The sequence below is a fragment of the Bos grunniens genome, chromosome X, assembly GCF_055505025.1.
Source record: "Bos grunniens cultivar Pamir isolate PY7600 chromosome X, Bosgru_T2T1.0, whole genome shotgun sequence".
NCBI lineage: Eukaryota > Metazoa > Chordata > Mammalia > Artiodactyla > Bovidae > Bos > Bos grunniens.
The window spans coordinates 31611662-31624206 of NC_141194.1; the positions used below are offsets into that span (position 1 = coordinate 31611662).

The 12545-nt window shown below is 36.6% G+C and overlaps 1 protein-coding gene across 21 annotated transcripts in view; it reads right to left on the bottom strand.

Moving 5' to 3' along the window:
• The window catches only part of DMD (dystrophin), a 2667987-nt gene that overhangs the window by 1618889 nt on the left and 1036553 nt on the right, over window positions 1–12545 (bottom strand). For all 21 annotated transcript variants that reach the window (XM_086387503.1, XM_086387509.1, XM_086387510.1 and 18 more), the window contains 2 exons: window positions 2960–3148; window positions 2107–2288 (listed from right to left, as the gene is read on the bottom strand). In XM_086387503.1, the coding sequence (XP_086243629.1) occupies window positions 2107–2288; window positions 2960–3148 (371 nt within the window). The remainder of the gene's footprint in view (window positions 1–2106; window positions 2289–2959; window positions 3149–12545) is intronic.

The following is a 12545-nucleotide window of genomic DNA, read 5'->3' on the forward strand; positions in this document are numbered from 1 at the left end:
ACTTTTGTTGGCAAAGTAATGTCTCTGCTTTTGAATATGCTATCTAGGTTGCTCATAACTTTCCTTCCAAGGAGTAAAAGTCTTTTAAGTTCATGGCTGCAGTCACCATCTGCAGTGATTTTGGAGCCCCCCCAAAAAAGTCTGACACTCTTAGCTTAGTGATGTTGCCATTTTAGGTTTCTCATCCTCTAGTGGGACAGGTGTGAGCAAATTACACACACACATGTGTGTGTACATGGTCTCATCCATGTAAGTGTGTGTGCTGTCATTCATCATCTAATGGTAGATACCTCTTTAACAAGGTATTTTTTTTAATTAAACAATTTTTAAATGGTATAATAGCAGATTAAAAACTTGGGGTTTTAATTGTAGGCTGAATCCACCTTTTCTCCACTCAGTTTGAAGATGCAATTAATTAACTGTTTGTATGAATAATTAATCCCATATAGTTAGCCCTATTGAAAAAAGAGAATGAGGAACAAGAATGTATTTAGCCTCCAGAAGAAGATGGGAAAACAGAAAGCAAGAAGGAAAAGACAGTGGTACCACTATGGGATAGTCAGTGAAGCAGGAACTAGGATGTTAAAGACTTACAAATTTTACCTAAGGTTACTCTGTTTAAGTTGCACAAATGGGTGCAAACCAAAGTCATGACCTGAAGAATGCTGGCATATGACCACAAGTAGGAGGCTCTCTATCATGATCTATGATGAAAAATGGATGGCTTAAACTAGTTGAGCCTTGGGCTTGGACAGAAAGTGAAAATGAAAGTTGCTCCGTCATGTCCAACTCTCTGTGACTCCAGGCCAGAATACTTGAGTGGGTAGCCTTTCCTTTCTCCAGGGGATCTTCCCAACCCAGGGATTGGACCCAGGTCTCCCGCACTGCAGGCAGATTCTCTACCACCTGAGCCACAAGGAAAGCCCAAGAATACTGGAGTGGGTAGCCTATCCCTTCTCCAGTGGATCTTCCTGACACAGGACTTGAACTGGAGTCTCCTGCATTGCAGGCAGATTCTTTACCAACTGAACTATCAGGGAAGCCTGGGCATGGGTGGGAGGAGAGTTAATAGTTATAATACAGCCATTACACTTCTCACCTCTAGAATTTGTTGCAATCCTCCAAATGATCACAGCTGGGGAAAATGTCAATATGTATAGACCAGTATCTCCTGGTTGTGAATACCAATATTTGTGAAAATTCTATCTTATATATGCTTTATTTATTTGTTCAAAATACATGAGCTTAAAAATGTGCTTTTCCCCTCCCCATTATCACACAATAATTTAGTACTAGAATAACAATCCTCCCAGCATACCCAATGAGTTTCTTTGGTCCTCTTTTAAAGGATTTAATCTTCATAAATAATAGCTAAGTAAACTTAAGACACTTGGACAATTTCTTTAGCTTAATGTATTCAAATCCACAGTTGGCACTTCATTTCTTTTCATTTAAAAATAAATCAACTTGTCTCAATAAGCTCTATATGAATACACACACCTAACAAAATAAATCAAAGCAACACATCTAAAACGATGAGATTCACTTGTTACCTTTACAAGAAATATGCCATTTTCAAAAATGTCTGAACATTTTTTTATTAAGTCAATATATATTTTAAGATAATTCACATGCAAGTACTTGAAGAAGGATTTCCAGATACAGATGAGAAACTTTTTTCAAGAGGATTTCCATAAACTTGAAATATTAAATATTTCAAGAGCTTTTCCTTCAGAAGAGAAGTTTCCTGTCAACTGTACCTAATATGTGATTTTATGTGCATGATTTCCTGTGCAAACTTCCATGCCTTCTATATTCACATTGTAATTTTAGGGGAAAGCTTGGAAAATATTAACTATGACAACAAATTCAGCGACCTTTAAAGTACAGTTCTATAGATAGTGGTCCTTCTCTCCAATAGCTCCGCTTCAATTACAAAAGTGAAAACCACAATGTAATGGACATGAAAACCTAACCAAAATGCCCCTGAAGAAGAGTTGTGTACTTTAGGAAAAAACTGAGAATCCTAACTTAAGCAAGGGACTGCAACAAGATACTATTAAGACTCTAAAACTTGCTACTTATAGAAATTAAAAACAGACTTACTTGCTTTGTTTTTCCATGCTAGCTACCCTGAGGCATTCCCATCTTGAGTTTAGAAGATTCATTTGTTCTTGCACTTCAGTTTCTTCATCTTCTGATAATTTCCCTGACCCAATCAGCTGACTCCCCAATTGGAGAACATTGCCAACCCGTCCCTGATGGGATGTCAAATCCATCATGTATCCCTGACAAAGAAAGAAGGTGATAAGAGTCAACATATTATGGGAATCATTATGGTTTTGAATCTCTCTTTTTTTTTTGCAATTTTAAATTTGTAGCCCAGTTAAAGTTTATTCCCAGTAAAAGTAAATTCAATACTGTTTATAATATGAATTAATGGATATTAGTAGCTCAGGTCACCTTCTGCAGAAGCAGAGCCTGAGATCAGGACTTATATGCTAGTGATTTATCAAGAAAAAGATCCCCGGTAAGATCTGCAAGGGAGCAGAAGCAGCAGGAAACAGGAAAGGGGACGGGAGGAGGCCAAGCAAGTGTGTCATCCCAGGAGAAGTTTCCGACTGAGGGCGTAGTGCAGCCTGATATCCCCTAGGTACTCTGGAGTGTAAGTTCTATCTCAGCATTGACCTTGGCCCAAGACAAAGGAGCTGGCCTTTCATATTCCTATAGGAGCCTCTGGCAAAATCAAGTCTCAGCACCTTCAAAGTGTTATTCTCCAAAGGAAAACTTCCAAAGCCGCCTACTGGAAAGCCAAATGCATGAACATTTATCTTGCTTCCATCTCAGAATAAACACTAAATTGCCAGAATACAAGGATCTTATAGAGTAACTGAGGAAAACAGACGGAATTATCATTATGCCATCTGCCCTATTTCATTAATCGATGTTTTGCTTTTACCTCGTGGGTATGAAACTGTTCTTTCACTTCTTCTACATCATTAGAAATCTCTCCTTGTGCTTGCAATGTGTCTTCAGCTGAAAGGAGCCATGAGAGTACTTCTTCTAAAGCTGTCTGGTAACTGTCCAGGTTTACTTCAGTCTCCATCAATGGACTGCCAAATGACTTGTCTTCAGGAGCTTCCAAACGCTGAACAATAAAACAAATTGGGTGTTATATAATTAGTATCTTTGCAGGCTGTTCCAATACATTAAATGATAAATCGAATGAAATATTTAAAATGCTAGAAACGTCCACTTGCATTATCAGAGACATGGACAGCAGACATACACAATAATGAGCCTGCATTTTAACATCCTCACAAATACATACACAGATTCTCAAATGGCAGTTGGAATCCACTTCAAATTAATATTTGATTAAAGTTCTCTGGATTACTATAAGGAGTGATTTGGTACATTATCTCTTAATGTTAAATGCCACAGATTTTCATCGATAGGCAAACTTTTTAATTCACATTTTGAGTCCTCTATATATACATTATTGGTATTATATTTATGTAATTTTTACAATGACAGTAAAGGAAACATCTCTTCCCAAGATCCCCTAATGAAATATTTCTGAAAATCTCCAGACCAGAAAAGTTATCAATAAGAAAATAAGTGAGGAAAAGGTATAATTAAAAAAAATACTTCATTTATACATCTGAAACTTCTAATGGTAGAATGACTTCTATGAATTAAGCCTTTATTTCCAGAAGGTCATGGTTTAAATAATAAGTCATTATCTTAGGAAAAGCAAAATATAAAGTATTTGCTATCAAATTTATTTAGCAGGATGTCAGCTGAGATTCTCAACAGCTGTAATTTCTCCTGGGATCCTAAAGCTGAAAACCCTGGTTACAAAGTGTTCATAATTCTAAAGCAAAGATCCAGGCCACCTGTGAAGGAATTGCTAAGAAGGGACCACAAAACTGTCCCACCCTCCTTCATCTACTACCAAGCTCTAAGGTATATAAGAGGAAGCAAAGAGACTGACTGAAGAAATCTGGTGAGAAGGATTCCTCTGGAGAGCAATGCATGTCTGTACCTTCCATCACCTCAAGCCAAGCAACAGAGACCTCAAGAGACCTATAGAGCAGACGGTACTTGACAGAATGGAATACTGACCTCTAAACCTGGCTGTGTACTTGTGGAGATTCTAGAGCTATGGAAACCAGTACTACCAAGTGACAGGAGATAGTCCTTGGGATAACCTACGTGTCTGCTGCTTTAACCTTAAGGCAATTATCAATATTAAAAAATCAGAACAAATAGGAGCTTCTGCATAGCATGGTAGGTGGTTGGGCTTTAGAAATCCTGAGGAGGACCACACTCAAGAGGGTTTCCTGCTGAGGTAAGGGACATAGGCAAATAAAGTAGTCAGGGCAAAAACATTGGAAAAATATTTGGAAAGGAATCTTCTGAACACCCTATAGATAGCAAGCAAGCACTGGGCCCTAATAAATGGGATTTTTGCAAAGGAAACAAATGGCAGTGTAGAACCACAAGAAGCTACTTGTTGGGGGAGGGAGGTCATGATCTTGCCTAGAGAAAATGCATCCTTCTGATGGTTCTTCTCTGCCATGTCTGCCTTGAATTTCCAGTCCCCAGCAATTCTGGGCTTTCTCTCCCACTGAGCTGCCAGCACCAACTTAATTGTGTTCTTCTGATAAATGCTCCAATTTTGAAACTTTAATATGATAAATTTCTTGAACTATTAAACCCTTTAGGATGAAAAAGCATAGAGGCAGTCTTTGGTGTAATATTTTCATCAAAGGATGCATTCATATCTGTTTCTAGAGAACTGGCAGCAATATGTCAGCCTGTGGAGTCAAAATTATCCAACTTCAGGATCTCAAACAGAATATAAGTGTTGGCAGAGAGCTAGTCGCATGGGCCCTCCCCAAGGTCAAGGCAAGTTCTGAAGGTCTTAGGGGTTAGAACAACCTCCATGATGTATTCCTTTCCTCTACCCCCAAATAATGTAAATAATAAATTAAAAGTCATCAGTAGGAGGAAGAAAGTCACAAAAAGATAGCCTGGGAAATGTGTATAGACAGAAATAGCCTCATGGTTGGAAAACCTGAGCAGTTTTACAATGCTCAAATGATCCTTGCTTGTTTTATCTGCTTCTTGACATTGCTGCCTTAAAATTCTTAATAATTCTATCCTTGAACTTGGGTTTTCTAAGTTCAATGGAGTGATAAAATATGCATATGAGCAGAGGACACAGATACATTATGTGTCTCTTCCCCATTTGCATATAGTGTTTCTGGTGTCCTCTGAGCCTAGAATTCTGGTGGACCCACAATATGTGGGAGCTGAGCAGACTCCCATTGAGTGCAAGTGTCTATGACTGAATGGCGGATGGCATTGACAGCCTCAGGAAATCATGGCTTCTGTTTGAACCAGAACTATATTCCAAAGCAGAAATAAAGCAATACTAAAAAAAAAAAAAAAAAGAACCACCAACAAACCTAATCGTATCCTTTCATACTCATTTCTTTCCTGTGTTAGCCAACCATTTATGCTACAACTGATGACAGAGAAAGAAAGGGAAAGACAGGGCAAGATGATTCCTTTCCTTTCAACTCCTTCCTTATTTTTCAGTAAGCTGAAGGCACAGAACATAAGTAGAAAGTGCACCTATCAAGGAGTGAAATAAACACAGCTGAGTTAGTCATACAATGGTTTCACGTTAAGAATGAAATAGAGATGCATAGATAAGCTTTGAAATACAAATTGTGCAATGCTGGTGATTCCGCTTAAGTTAAACGATCTTATATTTGCATTTACAACTGCAATTGCACAATATAACAATGGGCAGTAAAACGCTAATACTTTAAAATTTTAATTTTCTTTACTCAGTATGATGTTGAATAGCAAATAAAAAACACGATGGCAAGTTGAGAGAAAGACCATAGAATAAAGGAAACAGCTTTATATTTTGGTCATTTGAACAGCACTTTCCTTCCTGCTTTTTTGAACAAGGGGCTCCAAATTTTATTTTTCACTGCATTGTACAAATCGGTAGCCCTGGGTGTAGGTGGGGGGAAAGTACAATCAAATCCTGGATAGTGTGTCTTCCCTGGGTTATACGCGAGAAGAGACAGGAGATTTATTATGAACAGTAGAAAGTGGTTATAAAACCCAGGGACTCTAGAGTCAATCAGTTTTTGGATCTTGACTTGGAGTCGAGGTCTTGTCACCCTGGTAGTTATTTAGCTGCATCATTAGCCTTGGCTTCCTCCTATGTAAAATGAGAACAATAATATAATACTTTCCTAAGATGCTATAAGAATTAAAGGAGAGTATATAAAGCGTTTGGCAGAATGCCTGAACCTGCATAAGAACCCAATACAGTAGCTGATAGCTCTAATTATTATTAGATTTTCTACACATAAGAACCATTTGGAAACATAGCCTGCTCAAAGGTTACCTTCTTAAGTCACTGTTCAAATTTCAAGGGCCAGAAAACTCCTATTTAAAAAAATTACCTAGGAAACATCTAAGAGTAAACATCAATTAAATGAAACCTTTCTGAAACTGGAACCTCTACCTAGCTCCCATTTAAAAGTTCGGATATATGGCAAAACCAATACAATATTGTAAAGTTAAATAAAATAAAATTAAAAATAAATAAATAAATAAAAGTTCTAAAAATTATTAACAATCTTGAGTTAAAATAATCTTCTGCAAATGATAAATTGCAAATGACACTATTACTCAAGTAACACAACACTATATTTTACCATTGCACAATTTAGATTAAAAAGTAAACACTTCATGATTTACTGATATTTACAGAGGCTTGAATTTTTGGAGAAAATTTTAGAAGGCAAATCTTTATACTCAAGGACATGCTGTCTAGCACTCATAAATTCTGAATCTAAAAGTTTTGTCTGAGGATATTCATAAAACAAAAACTTTGCAAAGACAGCCATATTAAATTCAAACAGATAACCTGTGTGAAATTACACGAATAACTCATCATTTATATCCATAAGTCAATTATACATATATACTTGATTATGGTCAAAATTGTCAGTTAGGCTGTAAATAATTTTTTCTTTGTCTAGACCACTGTTTTTCAAATTTGTAAGTCATGATCCATCAGTGATTTTTAATCATTTCAGTGGGGATGACCAGGAATAGTCTATTTAAAAATAAAAAGAATAAAAATACTAGTCTGTATAATTTATATTAAGGACTAGACTGTTTTGTGATTTTCTGTTTTATATAAATACGTCTGTTAAATGTATATGCATGTTCTGCATCATGATGAAAAAAAAATTATAGTTCATGGAACAAAACTGGAAATGATTCTAGAATTTCAGTACAAGTAAATCCTATGAAAGAAGAAATTTGCTGAATTCCACATTTGCACATTTGCAATAAAACCCTTGGAAGAACATCTTTATATTCATCTTTAAAACAGGATTTTGAAACAAACAAGGACACACAGAGAGGCTTGTGTTTTTGGTTTTAGTTTCTCAAAATATGTATTCATTGTCATACTGTTACATATTTGACCTTAGCCTGTGACTAATTCATACATATTACAGTAAAGAATGTTTCTTTTTAGGAAGCTTGATATTTGTTTTTTATTTAAAAAAAAAAAGAGTGATGCGTAAGAGATACCAATCATTTCATGAATGGAAGTGCCAGTATCATCAACTAGAACTAATTTTTTCCCCTATGCTTTGATCTTATTTTAATTTCCATCTTTATAACAGTAGTTTATGTTTCTCTGCAGTACATTGGACAAATAATGATTCAGATGAGAGGCATAACAATGAATGGATGAAACAATTCTAGTTGTTTTCAAAATTAGGAACACTAAAATTTATTCAACATTATCCACATGCTCCAGAGGCTTAATTACTACCCTTTTGCATGAAGAATTACCAGAGATTGTCAACTACGTTCCTTGAAGATGTTGCTAATGCATAAAGGTGAAGGAGTAGAGAGGGGGAAAGTAAAGTAATGAGGAAAGACAAATGGGTATATGTATTAGTCCTGCGATGTCCAGGACAAATGTCTGGAAACTCATTTCCAGTGACAGAAACTGTCATAATAAAATGGAGAGTGATAGCCCTGATACTACTCCAGATGTAAATATTTTTTTAAAATCCAGTTTACTATCTATCTGACCTTGGGCAAGTTACTTAACTTCTCTGTGTCTCAGTTTCCCCATCTGTAAAACAAAGAAAATAAAACTATATCTCCATAGGACTGCTTAAAACATTATATGTGATGAGGCATATAAAATGCTCAGCATATTCTGGTTTCCAAGAAATGCTCTGTGATGCCTGTATTTGGGGACCAATGCTCATTGAAATGGCAAATGGTTTTTATGAGGAAACACAGTTGAATGAGCTGTGTGTATTTTTAGAAGCATGATTTTGGCAATTCAAACTGAGATAAGTCATCAAATGGCAACATATAGGTAGTGAAACCAGCAATCCAGCAAACCACAAAGCTCTTAGAAAAATAGCTGGGACTCTTCCAGAGGGCACAATCTATCACTGAGTGGTTTTATATTTCTGTTGAAACTCATCTATTTTGGCACCTTCCCCAAATTCAACCTTAAAATGTGCTATGAGTTTTAACCTAGATAAAAAACAGTTTTATTGTTCTTGAATGTATAAATGCTTCAAGTACATTTGAAAATGTTATCACTTAGCTCCTTTAAATGTGTCATACTTCGTTTTTATAGAGTCTCAAGTTAGTGCATGAATGGCGAATTGTTTGGTATACTCTATAATCTTTTTATCCTTCAGTGAAAGATTATTTGAAAGCTAAAGGATTACAGAGGGATAACCAAGTGGTTCTTTTACTAAATAATAGAGGAACAGTTCAGAGGAACCAGGATTATTATCTGGAAATATTCTTGCCACATTTCCACTGTGTTTCCTCTGAGATATAACGTGTAAACCAGGGTATTATTCAAAGTATGAAAAATGATTACAGAAGTGATTTATGAGGAATTAATCCATCATGCAACACTGTACATGACACTCAGTCTAATGATGCCAGAAATAGGTAATTTTTAATATTGCTTGTGCCTGAAATTCAGTTCAAAGAAAAGCCCTAATGAGGATTTAGGAAAAATTATGGCCTGCTGTATGGCAATATTAAAACAACAATCACAACAACAACAACTACACCTATAATAACAATAACAACAGTTGCCATTATTTACTGGGCGCTTAGTGTCAGTCAATTTGCTAAGCACTTAATGTGCATTCCATCATTTTTCACCACAGGTCAGGATGACAGAAAATAGCCAGATGAGGAAACAGGAGCAGAAAAAATGGTCACAAAGGTAATTGGCTGATCTAGTATTTAAAACTAGGATTTTCAGACTCTAAAACACACAACTTTAGCACAATTTGATAAATCTCTACTATGAAGAAACAGAATCAATGAAACAGTGCTTTTGCAAAATATCCTACTATGTGCTGCCTGCTTAGTCATGTCCAACTCTTTGCAACTCTATGGACTGTAGCCTGCCAGGCTCCTCTATCCATGAGTATTCTCCAGGAAAGAATACTGGAGTGGGTTGCCATGCCCTCCTCCAGTGGCTCTTCTCAACCCAGGGATCGAACCCACATCTTTTATGCTTCTGTTTTGGCAGGTGGGTTCCTTACCACTAGTGCCACCTAAGAAGCCAATATCCTAGTATAACTTATTTAAACAGAAATAAAAATGTATTTATAGCTAAGAGTGGTGATGGATGTTAACTAGACTTAGTGTGATAATCACTTTGCAATATATACATAAATCACATGTATACTGTGCATCTGAAACTAATTTGATGTTATATGTTAATTATATCAATAAGTAAAATTATTAGATGAAGTGATATTCTAGATTCATAAATAAATATACAAGCAACTCCTGCAGCTCAATTCTAGAAAAATAAACGACCCAATCAAAAAATGGGCCAAAGAACTACACAGACTTTTCTTCAAAGAAGACTAAAAGATGGCTAACAAACACATGAAAAGATGCTCAACATCACTCATTATCAGAGAAATGCAAATCAAAACCACAATGAGGTACCATTTCATGCCAGTCAGAATGGCTGCGATCCAAAAGTCTACAAGCAATAAATGCTGGAGAGGGTGTGGAGAAAAGGGAACCCTCTTACACGGTTAGTATGCAAACTAGTACAGCCGCTATGGAGAACACTGTGGAGATTCCTTAAAAAACTGGAAATAGAACTGCCATATGACCCAGCAATCCCACTGCTGGGCATACACACCGAGGGAACCAGAAGGGAAAGAGACACATGTACCCCAATGTTCATCGCAGCACTGTTTATAATAGCCAGGACATGGAAGCAACCTAGATGTCCATCAGCAGATAAGAAAGCTGTGGTACATATATACAATGAAGTATTACTCAGCCATTAAAAAGAATACATTTGAATCAGTTCTAATGAGGTGGATGAAACTGGAGCCTATTATACAGAGTGAAGTAAGCCAGAAAGAAAAACACCAATACAGTATACTAATGCATATATATGGAATTTAGAAAGATGGTAATGATAACCCTGTAAGTGAGACGGCAAAAGAGACATAGATGTATAGAACAGTCTTTTGGACTCTGTGGGAGAGGGAGGGAGATGATTTGGGAGAATGGCATTAAAACATGTGTAATATCATATAAGAAACGAATCACCAGTCCAGGTTTGATGCAGGATACAGGAAGCTTGGGGCTGGTGCACTGAGATGACCCAGAGGGATGGTATGGGGAGGGAGGTGGGAGGGGGGTTCAGGATGGGGAACACATGTACACCCGTGGCGGATGCATGTTGATGTATGGCAAAACCAATACAATATTGTAAAGTAAATAATAATAATAATAATAAAAAAATAAAAAATAATAACTTCAAAGATTAAAAAAAATTATTGAACTACCATTCTAACTCAAATCTCCTTCATCACCTGGGAAGGATTATAATTTCAAATTATTATAGGAACCGTATTGAAAGCTATTATATGCCAAGTATATAAGATGTGTCCATTTATATTTTTAAAATTATTTTGTATTCGGGTATAGCCAGTTAGAGACAATGCTGTGATAGTTTCAGGTGAACAGAGAAGGGACTCGGCCATACATATACATGCATCCATTCTCCCCCAAACTCCCCTCCCAAGATGGGTCCATTTAAAGAAAGCTAAAAGGAGTTGATAAGTTGACCAAAGTTATTTCTATTCAGAGCACAGTTCAGCTGAGCAACTTTGCCTTTTTCTTAAATTACTTTTTTTCTTGTGATCATCTCTACAAATTCAGAGTCAATGGTTTTGAAACTACTAAGAAAACACCTGGACCCCATTTTGTTGGTGAATCAGAAATCAGGTGTAAAGTTCAAAATGATGCCTTCAAGACACAGACACCAAAATCATACAGAAGACGGGGACAGCAGAAAGGCAAGCATGTGACACAGCCCAGGTGGTGAAGCAGACTCTCTTTTATAAGATGGAGGAAGCTGAGCAAAAATAAAGCTGACATCAGTATTTCCCACAAGAAGGCATGTGCCACATCCACTCCTTGAACCCTAGACCCTCTACAGTTACTATTACTTGTCCGTGATTTTCGATATCAGCAAAGTTGGTGTTGTTCACTATTACAGACTGTCTTATAGAAATGCAATGTGATGCTTAGATGTTCTGTTTAAGAACAGTATATCAACTGTACAGACATGTGTGTTAGACACGTGTATATTTACATTAAAAAAATCTCATTCAAAAACCTATTTTAAAAATGGATCTGGAATCTAAAGTGTTCACCTTGGTACCTAGAAAAAACTAGCCACTGCAAAGACTGCTAGTCCTTCAGTATCTATTCTTCTCCATTTTTGTTTTTATAGTCACAGACAGTTGAGGGGACTCTTTGGCTACCCAGAATATAAACCATGGTTCCCAGCCTCTCCTCTAATTAGGTGTGGCATGTCACCAAATATTGGCCAGAGTGCTAGGATGTGTGTGACTTCTCAGTCAAGACCTGAGGAGAACAGATAGATTCTCCTTTTGGTCCTTTTCTATTTCCTGCACACCATGATGCAGACGTGGGGCTGAGCTATCCTTGATCATGGGGATGCAGGTGGTTGCTAGGGGATGAAAGAACAACGAGACAAAAGGACCTTGGTCTCTGAATGATCAGGGTTCTCCTCTGAAGCCTGGATCACTCACATCTAGCCAGTTAAGATAAACAGTTCTGAAAGAGAAATAAACTTATTTCTTAGATAATCTATCACTAAATTGTGTCTTGGTTACCTCCATAAAAATCCACAGCCCCTCTAACACACTACCATGCCCTAAGTTTCTAAGGTATGAGACTTTACCATAAAAATATAGATATTTATAAGAGCTAGCATATGATTCTAAAATAAATTTTCTATAGTAAAATCCTATGTCTGTCTGATAATACATCTTCCCAAAAACACACTCTCAGTGAAAGTCATGGTTCATTTTCCTTCATCATTTTCAATCCATACACCTTTCATTTTTTTCCAATTAATGGAGATATAACTG